Raw genomic sequence first — 14,096 nt, 5'->3', positions numbered from 1 at the left:
GAGATTTGCAGTTAGTCGAAGAAAAAAAGATTTTGGCCTTCGATAATTTTCATTAGATTTTTTTTAAAATTTACTCATTGCCTTAATTTTTTTCATCCTTCACTTTTTAAAAATTATATGAAATAGTAAATGGTGATACTCTCTTTACTGTCATAAAAAGTGTAATGCACCATTACCTCACGTAGTATATATTTATGAATGTGGCAATGGTTTACATAGTTATATGCATATATCTATATTATAGACTAATTGTTTATCATGATAGAAACCACCACTGCTAACTTACCGCTTTACACAGAATTTTTATATAGATAAAATGTATTTGTCAGTTAAAGAAAAGTGTAAATATAGACATTCACTGTTTATGTTTGTTTGTAATGGATTCTTTTAAGGAAGTAGTCTGTTAAATCATGTTACCGTAACAAATGCTGAATGTTGCTATTTCATTCATTGCCATTGAATTTATTGTCAGAGCAGTGCAGTCATATCCCATTTCAAGATTACTTAGGTGGCTTGAAAATTAAATCACAGCTCATAGATTCTCTTATTTCACATACTGTTAATATTGCTAAATTGGGTCTCATTTTAAATATATATACAAGGAATTGCAGCGCAGTTAGATGCACAAAACATGAAAGATTTAGTAAATAGAATTCCCAAAACCACCAATGAATTGGATAAAACAAAGTTGCTGTCAAGGTATGTAGAATTATTTTCACAAGCAGATTATATCAATGTAAATTTTGCTATGGTTAGCAGTGTGGGTTTTATAAACTTTTCAAACTATTTCTTTAAGTTCATAAATCTGTAAGAGATCTATAGGTCTGATTTCTAATAACTGGAAGTATGAGCTCATGCTAGATTACACTTTAGGGAAAGAATATGTCAAAAGCATGACTGCTTATATATAATCAATGAAATTATTCTTGCTTATTCACTCTGTGTGTTCAGTTATCTGTTTGGTATCTTATTTGTAGGCTTCTTTTGGGGATGTTTCTCCTCAAAGTTGTCTCTAGAAAGGTCATCTAAAAAATGTCTCTAAAAAGCAAGACATTGAGGAAAACTTACTTCTCCCGTTAAGGGTTAGAGTGTATTCGGTGTGCTTTTGTAATGGAGCTCCTGGCTTGGCTTTACCAAAATCAAATCTAGTCAGCCACAACAAAACTGCTCTGTGAACTGAATTAAAGTCCTAGAGCAGACGAAGCCTAGTGTGCGTCTAATTTGTTCCTAATGTTTATTCAGATGCTCAAGTTAGTAATTCCTTATAGAGAGATGTGCCTCTGAAGGCGTCTCCAAAAGGAGATCAGATTTCATAAGTTTTAAGACTACAAGGTAGAAAGGTCCATTTGAAGGCCTTCGGGCATCTTTGAACCATGTGCATGGTGGTACATTTGGTCCAGGAGAGCAAACTATAGACTGAAGCGAAACCTCCAAACTGCCTACAGTGTAGATATATCACCAACCACCTTAATCTGTTGATCTTCTCCTATTGCACTGAATTACTTGTTAATGGGACATAGCATACATTAAGAAGACTGGATTGTACTTTGTGTGTGTGTTTGGGGGGGGGGTGCTTTTTTTTTTTTTTTGCTGTATCTCTTATGTTTCTTTTTTATTTCAGTTTTTTAGAATTTTTTAGATTTTATTGCCGTATGGAATTGCTAAGGCCCAAAATATTTCCAAGTTTCAGAAAAGGGGTTGGATATTTATACTGATAGCAGAAAATATTCATTAATAAGTTTATGGTAATAACATTTCTCTTTAGGAAAAGATACAAGTTTCAGATATCCAGGTTAAGCTAGTCATGCAGGGATTTTGGGGGGTGGCGGGGAGGAGCAGTAGATACCTGCTACAAGATGTTCTTTAATACCTTCTTTTAAAATATATCTGAAAAAAAATTCAGGAATGTATTGATCTCAGACATGGTACAGCTTGATATTTATTATTTCTCAACAGAATGCTACTCTTTTTTTTTTCTTTCTTTTTTTTCAGTCTTCCTTGCATAAAACTGAACATACTTTGAATCAAAAATTTGATGTCATGGGTTTGTAATTGGTTAAAAATTAAAACCAATTAATTCAAAATTAAATCAGTCTAAACTTCATTGTTAAATTATGCAATGCTGCTACTTTTCGTTTGCCATATATATTGTAATTTTGTAAAGGAACTACTTAGTGCAACACAGATCAACTAATTTGAATATTATTGTTTCTTCTTTTTCTTTGATTAAAAATCAATTAAGGTTGTAAAATGTGCTTTGTCAGAAGCACTGACTGAGCTGTAATGGCTGAAATTATTTTTACATGTTTTTTTTTGTTATACATGGAAAGAAATGTATATGACAAATTTTAATCTTTATTTAATCTTTCTTTTCTTAGTGATCTTAGTGAAAATCAGATTCAAGCAATACCAAGGAAGGCTTTCCGAGGAGCAGTAGACATAAAAAATCTGTAAGTATTTTCCTTTTTTTTGATATATGTTCTGATGGTAATGCTTTGTCAATACAGTATTCTTCTGTTGTATCAGGTATCTTTTACCTAAGCGCTTATATAGCTGCTTAAGGAATCTCTGCATAAAAGCAAATGCTTATCATTTGTTCTGACAAAATACTTTAGCATATCCTGAGCATCCTAAATTTGCCCTATATGAAATCCAAAACACTGAAATGGAATTGAATACAACTATTTGCTTATAGTAACCTGAGTTCAGTATTTGAATTTCAGGCTACTTTCAACATTCCATTGTTTCTTGTGGGAAAATTCATTCTGCCTCAGGTCTAAGAGCTTGCCTTTTGTTTGTACACGTAAAAGAAAGAAAGATTGAGTTTTGCTAGAATATATTTTTGTACTTGTGTGATTACTTTTCTTGCACAGTTTTATTTTGTAGTAAAGTAAATCTTTTCTACAAGATTGATACTTATTTTTCTAGAGATGATGACCTTGAAGTTCATGGGCAAATTTTGAATTCTGTGGCTTCTAAATGTGGAAAAATGTCAGCAATGACTTTCAGACTTTCTGTTCAGAGTGGGTCAGTTTATTGTAGTGAAAGAGCTGAATGATCTGAAGCCTGGGAGGAACTTGTATAGCAGGAAATGTAAGGTCATGCACATGAAAGCTATAATGAGTCTAAAGCTGGAGACTCATCAGTTACGAACAACCAACAGAGAGAGTAGGCATATACTAGTTGGCTCCTGAAAGACTATGAAGGTGCCACTGTGATGCAGCTGTGAAAAAAACACAATTGCTTTAAGATACATAAATAAAAATAGGGAACTATTAGTTCATTATTTGAGGTTTTCATTTAATTTCTATCAAAATACTTTTTATTATTTGAGACTGCCAGTGTTTAAGAAAGATGAACTTTCTAGAGGAACTAACTTTAAAACGGGGTTCTACATGCTTATGAAAAGAACTACATGGTTTTGTATCCATAATAGCAGGAAACTAGACAGGATATCCGTTTCATTTCTTTGTTCCTATGATGGATTGCATTTGATTATACTCTAGTAGCACTGCTCACAGATTGGTTAGGAAGGCATTTTTCAAAGACCTACCTAAGAACACCAATATTCAAAGAATACCAAAGAGTATTGCCTCCTCTTGCTGCAATACTTGGAAATGTGGTTTTTTGTTTGCTTGTTTAAGTGTGTTTGTGACACTTTTTTCCCTGCAATAAAGCCCTATTGTATCACAGTGGAAAAACTATTATGTTCAAATCTATTCTGTTCAAAAACATGCAAGCACTTCTCAAGGTAGCTTTTTTGCTTTGTTTAATTGATGTTTTATGAATTTCTTCTCAGAATTGGTCCCATAATTAGTCACAGTCTAAAAGAGGTCTGGCTACAAGCAGAAGCCTCTATTTTTTTACTTGATCTTTTATCAAGTCTGAAGATTGATATAGCTTCAGAAAGAGACTTCTGTAGTCAAAATAAAAGCAACATCAAGAATTTTCTAATGGCAGGGCAGTATTTTAGAATGCAATTAGCATACTTATGTATTGCAAGTTAGCCTCCACTTGCTGACTGGAGCTATGCTTTAGCTAAGATCATATTTATATCTTAGTGTATATTTTCAAGGCTCCTGAATTATGCTTAAAATTTGTATAAAACAGCAGGTCTGCCCTTTAAAGCCTTTCTCTTTTGGGAGTTTATTCAAACAAAACTAGCAAAAAGGTCATAGCATTGCTGCAAAGTCCAAATCTTATCTGTGGCATACAGTTTATTGTAATAGCATGAATACAATAGATATCTCCTTTATTGGTGATCCCAAAAAAAAAAATGTACTGAAATCTTTATGATCCCACTACAGTTGAAAGTAATAAGAAATACATTTTTCTGTCTAGTAAATGCTGTCTGCATTCCTGGTCATCTAGGAAGAACACCCTATTTCTTGTGAGCTGTAGATTTAAGTATCAGAATGACAAGCGAGTACTAGCGGTGAGTCAGATGGGATTGTAGCACAGCATTTATGTAACTAGATCATGTATTCACAACCTGAACAGCATTTGTATCTATCCAGAAGCTTAGGCAAGAGGAACCAAATATTTGTATATACTCACTGAAAGTTGTCATGAACAGAATTTAATATTTGTTCTTATTTCATCATTTTTTCTGTAATTGCCTAATAGTTGACCATAATGTTAAAGATGTTAACCAGACTTCTGGAAGAGATAGGTGAAGGCACAAAGAGTAAAGTAAACCTGTAGTAGAACACTTGCTTAATTGAAATTTGCTTTGTCTAACACCATCAATTACATTAATTGCAATGTGTATTACAGAGACCTTTTCCTAAATCCAAGAAAGGATAACCATCATAATAGCACTAGTATCCTGTTTCAAAGGAAGTTAACAAATTTGTAAAAGTTGGACTGATTACATATTTTGTTTATTTTGCTGAATGCAGACTCACCATTCTGCCACTCCATCTAAATATATCACCAGCTGAATCATGATTTGGAATGTTTCGGAAAGGTTTTACGGTAGTCAAAGGATATTCTTCCAGTCATCGCAAAACAAAAGGAATTATGTGTTAATTCAGATTATCTAAAGGAAATTGCTTCCTTGAAGGTTGATGATACTACCAGGATTATGATTTCGTGCTAATATCTTAGCTCTAGACTCCTCTTGATGTTTCTGAGAAGAAGCTGTTCAGTTTCCATGGATATATTCTGTAGAAGATAAAAGAACCAAAATTGGCAGGACATTATGAGAAATAACAACCTGGGCAACCTGCTCCAGTGTTTGACCACCCTCATAGAAAAAAATAAATAAATAAAAGAAAATATGGATTCAAATTCCAATTCTAATTGGAATTTCCCATTTCACAACTTGTGTCTGCTGCTACTTGTCCTGTCACTGAGGAGAGTCTGGCTCTGCCTGTGCCCTCCCATTAGGTAGCTGGAGGCAGCGCTAGGATCCTCCCTTCTGCTTAAGGCTAGACAGATCTAGTTCCTGCAGCCTGGCCCTGCTTGTCACTGGCTCCCGTCCCCCAGCGTCTTGGTGGCCTCCGCTGGGCTCGCCTTAGCATCTCAGTGCCCTGCTTGTGCTGGGAAGGCTGACACTGGACGTCCAGCTCCAGATGTCATCCCGCAAGTGCCAAATAAGAGAGGGAGAGTCATTTCCCTCAGCTTCCTGGTTGCACTCTTGCCAGTAGAGCCTACCAGGATGCTAATGAATCAAAATCTTTTAAAAAGGTGCCAAAAAATGAGCGGAAGTTTAGTCTGTACTATTTTCTTGAACTAGAAACCCACTATCCAGTGTTTTGGCAATTCAGGTGTAGGTTAAAAAAAAAAAGTCTTGACTTTCCCTTGCAAGGGAAATGACTTTGAAGAATAATCTACTTTTAATATTACTGCTGAAGTGAGACTTGGCAGAATTTAGGGTTTAAATCCTAAAACTGAAATTCAAAAAATTATTTCCAACTTGGTTTTTGATCTGGGAGAAGGAGGTGCACAAAGAAGGTTCTTCAGAGAATGCAATGGCACCCACTGTTTTGGGCCTTTTTTTAAATAGATATCATTTACCATATAAATTGTAAATTAAAGACAGATTTTTAATCATCATGTTAATGATGATTTTCAAAAACCTCCTTGGTGATACAGTACTCATACTGGATGTGCAAATTACTGGTTTAAACTCTCCCCAACCTTGAGAATTTTAATCTTGTGTTTGATAAGGTAAGAAAATGCTTTAGTTGCCAGGGTTATAAGTCCAGATCAGTTGCTTCTTGAATCTGGTTACTAGGAAGGAAAAAAAAAACCACTGGGCCTAAGAAGCAAGCAAATGTGAAACACCACTGTAAGCATAATAATTAGGGTACTTGTCGTAGGATTTGAGAGGTGCATTTTGATCCCTGCTCTGATGATTTTGGTAAAATTATATTATAACATTTCCATATAAAATATACAAAATTTCCTAAGGTCAGATTCAAACTTTCTCTTCTGCTGTCTAATCAATATTTAGCAGAGGATGGAACAGAACACACAACATCATGGTAGAATTGTGATTCTTAATATACACTATATCAGTTGGTACCAAAAATATTAGGGAACAATATTATGGTGTCTCCTGCAAATATACTGCACCATGCTTTGCTTGTCCCAGTCTCACCTCACTTTGTACTGCCATATTGTATGGCACCTTTGCGCCCATCCCGCTCCATTTTTTCCCCACCAACTGTGGGACAGTGGGATTAAGCTTTAATGTTATTATGATATTGGTGTTGCTATGATGCCCTTTTCACACTTATTGTAAAAGAGTTAAAACTTACATTGTCACTAAAGGCATAAATGAATTTTCTGTTAATCTCGGCTTGCTAGGATTGGGATTTTCTGGAAGTTCAGCTTTATTCCCAGTCAAAGGCTAACAAATCCTGCTGAAGAATATTCTAGTTACTGGTGTCTTCTCAGATCATGCACAAAACTCCACTGCCGCTGGAAGTCTGCTATCTGTTCCTCTGTGCAAGTGCTGAGCCAAATGCATTGCTTGTCTAGGACATGATTTAATAATTTAGAATTCACATATTTCTCACCCTTATTCTGAGTCTCAGTCTCAGTTCAGCTGCTAGTCTGTTCAGCCACCTGCATTTCAGGTATATATCAAGATTTTTCACAAGGTGTTAGTATATTCAATGTTTCTTTAAGATTTTTAAGTCCAAAATAGTTCCGTATGTGAAATGAAGGAAGTACACTTTTGTAGTGACTCCTAAAACTCTACACCCAAAGAGATCTGTGACCATGTGGCATTTAGGAAATCATTTGTTTTTTTCTGACTGTTTAAATAAAAGACCATTTCAATGCCGGGGCTGGGTACTGCTACTGAAGTTGTTTTGATTACAGGCTACCTTCCTAAACTTTGGCCTGCTGAGAAAAGTTTCATTTCTGTCAGAGCTATGGACATGCTTATGAAATATTAAAGTCATTAATGTTTTAAAACCAAGCGAAACACTTTGCTTTGAAGACGGATTTCAAATCAGAATTCTCTGGATGTGAATTGAGGGGTTTCTTGCAAGTTTTGCTTTTGGCAGTTTAGTCACTGAGCCTAAAAATAGGCAAAGTATAAACATCTATCTAAATGTTAGGATAATAAAGTCCAGGCAGCTGTGTGCAATGGGGTTTCATCTGATAAAGCAAGTGCTGATTCTTACGCAAAATTTTTCGTGGTATCTGAATATACTGTAATGAAAAGTGAATCCTGTGCTTTTTACTGGGAAAAGTACTGAATTTTGTTGCGGTTTGTGTAGTGTCTCACAGTAACCCTGTGAGAATGAATACAAGGTAAACTCAGGTATAAGATTCTTTTGAACTGAGTTGATAAACTCCATTGTAGGAAGACTTGGATTCAATTTCGTCTTTATATTTTATTTGGCTACGTCAAGTACAGAGAATAATGAAAATCCTCTTTGAGGATTTGATTGTTAAAGGAAGTAAGTTGATGCTTCTGGTCAATGTTTAAGTCACACATGCAAAAGTTATTTGAACTCTCAGAAGTCTTTAGGCACTAATATATCTGTGTTACTTTGGAAAGTGAGACTGCCTTTGCACCGCTAAAGAGGGTGACATAATCATATTGAGGAGACTTGCAAGATTAATTGATATCTGGAGTAACTACTTAGAAGAAATGGTTCTATACATTTTAAAATTAATATTTAAATAAACCACTCTAGCAGAACTTTAGGGGGATTCATATTTAATATGATTTCCATACTACAATAGGAATAAATATATTTGCTCCACACATTTATAGTTGTCTTGATGCTGTTTGTCATCTAGTTGGCTAAACTGCATTGTTTCTGTGAAGTCTTACTGATGTCACAGTATCTTTGCACTGCATAATTTATAGATTGTTCTTTCTGTGTTCTTGCCTCCTTTTCATGGCATTCTCCTGTTCTCCTGTCTCACTTTGACTTTTTTTTTCCGTTTTTTTCATTTCAGTAGTTATGGTTTTAGCTAAATGGAGTGTTAGATAATTTGGAGGGGATGGAGCTATTGAATTATAGTATGTATGTCTTAGAATATTTTTAGTTCTTGCATTTTAGTTTTGGAGTAAAAGAAAAAGATTATTCATATGTATTAGGTGTCAATGTGTCATAATCATATGTGTCAGTATTTTGTATATTAGAAAAATTAATTATGTATTCATTGGAAGTGTTTTACAGGAAACATTTAGAAAAGGACACAATGAACTACATTAGCAAAATAAATTGTGCAAGCAGGGAAAAGCACTTGACTTTCAAATGAAAGAATAATAGTAATAAATGGTAATAGACACAAGAAACGAGCATATTCAAACAAGTTTGATAAAAAGAATAAATTCTTTTGTGATTTTGTTACATCTTTCTCAGTTAATGCCTCTGAAATTACTGATTCCTCTTGAAATTGAAATTCAGAGGGGAGTTAAGAAATAGGAAAACATGATTCAGTTCTGTTATAAAACATATAAGGAGAGGTTTTAAAAAAATGGTTGCTTCCAAAAATGCTATTGCAGGGATAAGTACTGTGTACTCTGTTCTTTTCCCAAGGAAAGATTAGTGATATGAAGTACAAAATACAATGTGCTGAAACCAGAAGGTTTTTCCAAATGTTTTTCTAGTCAGGAAACCACAGCAGGGATCTAGAAAGGCTTTTGACTTTTTCTGATGACTTCTTAATCAGTGTTTATCATTAAGTCAATACACTAGCAGAATGTAATCATTTCTGAACAAAAGAGAAGATGTTAAAGCTGCATGGTGCCTCTCTTACATTACACAGCAAAATGTACTCAAGCCCTGAAGGACAAGAGAATAAAGTAGACAGATTCACTGAAATTGTTTTAACTTTGACGTCAGCCTCTATGAACGAGTAAAGAAGGTTTTCTCTGTCAGTCAGGTACAATTTTTTTTCTGTATGAGGATAGTAGTCTTCAAATGTATGCAACATCTCCTGTTAAGATATTAAATACTCTTCTTTTGGGATAACAAGTTTTGAGGGTTTTTTTATTGTTAACTGGTGCACAGCATATGCTAGAAGGGAGGAAAATAGAAGTCACCGACATGTTTCTTTAGTGTAAGATGTATCAGCAAAACTAATAAATAAGCAATATTTTAAAAGAGACATTTTCTTATTAGTTGAAAGCCCTTTGCTATCCATTAACATTTTAAACAGCGGTAGTTAGAAAGTATATGAAATACCCAAGTAATACTGCAGATATAGATGCAAAAACTTAATTAATTCTCTGAGTATGACAGCTGCTGTTGGGAGTTTTATGATCTTTATGGGAACCATGCAGCCCAGGGTAATCTGCTGCAGCAGGGCGGGAGGAGCAGAAAACACAGGGACTTTCCAAAGGGAGGATGAGATCCTACCCAGAGAAGACACAACATGGAGATGAGGGAAGAAGACCGTGAGGAGAGACTGGGGAGAGGGGAGGGATAAGGATGGGCCAGAGTTGCAGGTCCGTGTCTGATCAACTTCCTATCTTGGGGCTTTTTAATCATTTGGGAAGATTAAAAGAAATTCTCAGGGGAAAAAAAAGCCTTTTAAGATGGAGTTGGGATTACTGTTCAGTAACTTAGTGGTAAGAAAAGCTTTACTGTAGTATTGTAGATTTTTTTTGTGTGTATTTTAGAAAGTCAGTCTGCTAAAAATAAATGATAAAACATAAGTGAAAATTGGAGAAGTAAGTATTATTTTTGCTCTGGTACTCTTGTTTATGCCCTAAGACTTAACACTCACACAACCTGATGTCAGAAACCAGTCTTATGCAAAAAATTCAGGCTGCTTCAGTACCTCCTTTATAGGAACATTATACATGATATTGATGATATCATACTGGTTGTGAAATTTTGTCTAACTGCTTGTTTAAATTGGATATGTAGTGGATACCTTTACCATAACACAAATACCATAAATCCCTATTCAAACCAGGCATGTTGTCTTCAAAGTTATATACATTTCACTACTTAAAAAATACATATTTTTGCCAATTGTCCTTGATAGGATTCTGATCTTTTTATGTCCTGGTCATAACAGATGGCAAATCATCTAAAACATGCAGAAGATAGTACCCTTCAGAGATAATGATTTATAAAATTAGGATATTTTTTTCCTCCCCACCCCTATGCTTCCTTCCCCCCAAACCCAATCCAACTAATTAGCTCAGTGCAAACAGGATAACTATATTTTAAACTGTCTGTTAAGATAAGATTTAAATGAAAACAACTCACCCTTCACTAAGATAGTGATGGTGGTGATTCATTGAAGGAAGAAGTCCAAAAGTTTTCCAGTGCACCATAACTGCTGCCAGTCTAGTGGAAGAAATCTGCCTTTCAGTTCATGTGGGACAAGATTTGCTCAAGTGCTTTCTCTACTGTTAAAAGATTTTCCTTCGTGTATAATATGGATGATTTAGAAGAAGCTGTGTCAGCACTGATTTATACATTGACAGCTAAGGATAATAAGATACGGGCAAACATACAACTCACCCTTTTACAGATTAACCTGCAGACTGCATTAGGCAAATTTGATGGCATTAAAAGATTTTTCCAATTTGTCTGGAAACAATTTCTCTTTTGTATTGTGTCAAGGGTAACATTTCATGCCACTGTACTAATTCAAATAGCTTTGATAAATTGTTCAGGAGATTAGAGAATTGCTCTGTGTATATATTTTACCTCTTTAAAATAAAAAGGCTATTAACTTAATTGTTAAGTGAAATTAATTAGTAAAAATGGAAGGAGCCTGAGAAAGTGGGCTTAAATATTCCAACACTGCAGCACTGGTGCTGTAACATTGCACCAAAATGATTAAAGATCATATTCAGGAAATTACAGTTTGCATTTAGCTTTTAGTACACAGAAACACAGACACTGTTATAGTTATCATAATATTGTGTTCCTGTGTAGCAGTAATTCAGATGAAAAATATGGATGAAACAAGAAGAACTTTATAAAAGTTGGTACGTTATACTCAACAGTGGGTGTGATGATTTATTGATACTGGAAAAGGCTATCATAGATTCACAAGAACAAAAATGCTTTGGTAAAAGCCTCATTAGCCCTCAAAGCTAATATATAATTGGAGAGAGAAAGGGCAGAGTTCATTCATATTTTGTTCATTTTCTTAGTCTTGTTCACATGCCTTTTACATATTATCATTACATATTATCTATTACTGACAAGTTACCAGCTTGGAGAAGATCTCCTGGTTGTTTAAAGTGAGGCTGTATTATCTTTGTTTTGCAAGATAAGTTGCGCCCCAAAACATCTGAAGTGTGACGCAGTATTTATAGAAAAAGTCTATTATCAGCAGAGAAATTTGGATTTTGTATTTGGGTGGTTGTTAATTTCAGTAGAGGTTTTTGTTTTAATTGTGCAGTATGTACTGTATATTAGTACATGTTTTGAATTGAAAAAGTAATAATATTCTTCAGAGAAATGAATGAAATTTTTCATAACTTAATACTTTAAGATTAATAATGTATGGGATGGATTGCTGAGTTTTATTTCCAGAATTCGAGTGCTCCATTCCAACATCCTATCTGCATATAATTGCAGAGAACACAAAACCACGCAGAAAATCACATACTGGAGGTTGCAGCAGAACTACTAGTTTCATTTCAAACAGAATTAACGGGTATAACTAACCATGTTTGTAAATACCTTGGGCACTGTTATTTCTACATTTAGAAATATTCTGGAAGGAAATGGTGCTGCTTCCCCCCAGCCCCCCCCCCCCACTGCGCACACACGCGCGCGGACCCCTAAAAGTGGTCTCCCGCTCGCTCCTGCCAGGGACAGTGGCATTAACATGCAGCTGGGCTGCTCTGATAAATGGATTCTGTTAGGTCACTGAGGGGATGCATGTGACATTAAGTGATTTACCGTCCTTTACCTTAATGAAATTGTTTCAGCAAGATGACGCTGAGAGCTTTTAATGGATAGCTTTTCTTGATGTGATGAAATTGCATTCCTTTGGCATTTAATATAAGGTGCAGTTATTATTTACTGGAGCTTTCCCAGAGCTGCTGTTTTGCACAGACAGTTCAGAACAAAAAGAGATTTCTGTGGCAGCATCCAGGCCAGAATGGTGTGTGACGGTCTTAAGCATCTGAGCGTATCTGCGAGAGCGTTGCAGTCAGTCTGGCCTAGCTATAGAGACCCTTCAGGAGGCTTTCTTTGCTCATAGCGCTGCCAGTGCTCCTCTCTTTTACAAATACCTTCCTAATCTGTTTAACAGGCAACTGGATTACAACCAGATCAGCTGTATTGAAGATGGGGCATTTAGGGCTCTGCGCGACCTGGAAGTGCTGTAAGTATTCCTCATATCTCTTACTTTTAGCAAGAGCTCAGTATCTGGGGAGTACTAATGTAAAAGCTTATCTGCGAGCTGCAGCCTGGTGTCAGAATGGTCTAGTGAAGAGATGTCTTAAAATAATCCACTGCCATGTGCTATAAAATGGTAAAAATATGTGGAGAGACACAGGTATTCCTTTACTCAGCAAGAAAACCATTGCACACAATTTTTTTTTTTTTAAAGGGTAGATGGTAGAAACTGTAAGAAAAGAATGTATTTTCTTTTAAAAGGGGGGGAGGAAGCAATGAGTATTTTTGTGAATTATGTATCATTGTTGAAGTGCTGAACATTTTCAGTATTGCCTTTGTAGTATAGTCAGACATAAATTTGATCCTTCAGTCTTAAGGAACAATATACTAAATGTGTTTGACATTCAAGAGGCACTTTTTTTAGCTAACACTACGATTGTGTGTTCAGATGTTTAGCCTGTCCATGTTAAATGTATTTTTAATATTTTCATTGTTAGGTATATGCATATATATTTATTATATCATATTTATGTCATTGGTTAGAGGTCTGTATTGTAATATTCTTTTGTATTCTTTTCTTCCTCACTGTCTCAAAGTTGCAGGCAGTGAGGTTAAAGGTAACAAAATTATCATCAGTGACCCCTGACCTGAAAATAGTTACTGTAATGAGCAAAGTGGCTCAGTTAAGAATTTGAGACGCAGCTCCCATTGCTGAAATATTTTCTCTGTCAGTCACAATGTCACGTTCTTTCTGTGCTTTTTTCGGTAAGGGAAGTGAAAGACTTGGCTGTGTGTATCCATGAGCATTGAATGTTACTTTGATTCACACTTGGTAAATCACACCTTGAGAGGTGGGAGGAAGCTTTTCTTCCCTTTTTTTTTTTTTTTTTTGAGTTACTGAAGAAAAAAAGCTTTTCCGATAATAATGTCTGTGTGCAAGGACATAAGAATATGTGAGCTATTAAGGAGAACAGTTTTTTTTATTAAGCAATAGTTGGTCTTATTTACGAGTGAATGGATCTGACAGCTGAATTTGAATTATTTTTTTCATTGTAATCGCAGAAGTAGCAAGCAAAGTGTTAACTTTTTGGTATAAACCATGTAAAAATGTACTGTAGATTCAATATTAAGTCTAATGGTTACGTTTATGAAGAGCTGTTTATCTGTCAGTAGACCTAATGTTCTGTGAGACTTTTATCTTTGGAACTCAACGTATATGACAGAATAACTTTTCCAGTGATGGCTTAATCTGGTTATCATGTTTTTAATACAAGCTTCCTTTACAGGCACAAGTATTTA

General features: G+C 35.1%; 1 protein-coding gene across 5 annotated transcripts in view; it reads left to right on the top strand.

Annotated features, from left to right (window-relative positions):
• SLIT2 (slit guidance ligand 2) overlaps window positions 1-14,096 on the top strand; it is a 257,918-nt gene that overhangs the window by 150,123 nt on the left and 93,699 nt on the right. For all 5 annotated transcript variants that reach the window (XM_067298185.1, XM_067298183.1, XM_067298186.1 and 2 more), the window contains exons 5-6: window positions 2,379-2,450; window positions 12,712-12,783. In XM_067298185.1, the coding sequence (XP_067154286.1) occupies window positions 2,379-2,450; window positions 12,712-12,783 (144 nt within the window). The remainder of the gene's footprint in view (window positions 1-2,378; window positions 2,451-12,711; window positions 12,784-14,096) is intronic.

Source organism: Apteryx mantelli, chromosome 5 (assembly GCF_036417845.1).
Source record: "Apteryx mantelli isolate bAptMan1 chromosome 5, bAptMan1.hap1, whole genome shotgun sequence".
NCBI classification, from domain to species: domain Eukaryota; kingdom Metazoa; phylum Chordata; class Aves; order Apterygiformes; family Apterygidae; genus Apteryx; species Apteryx mantelli.
The sequence above is the reverse complement of the archived record's forward strand: the minus strand, read 5'-3'. Positions and strand labels throughout refer to the sequence as shown.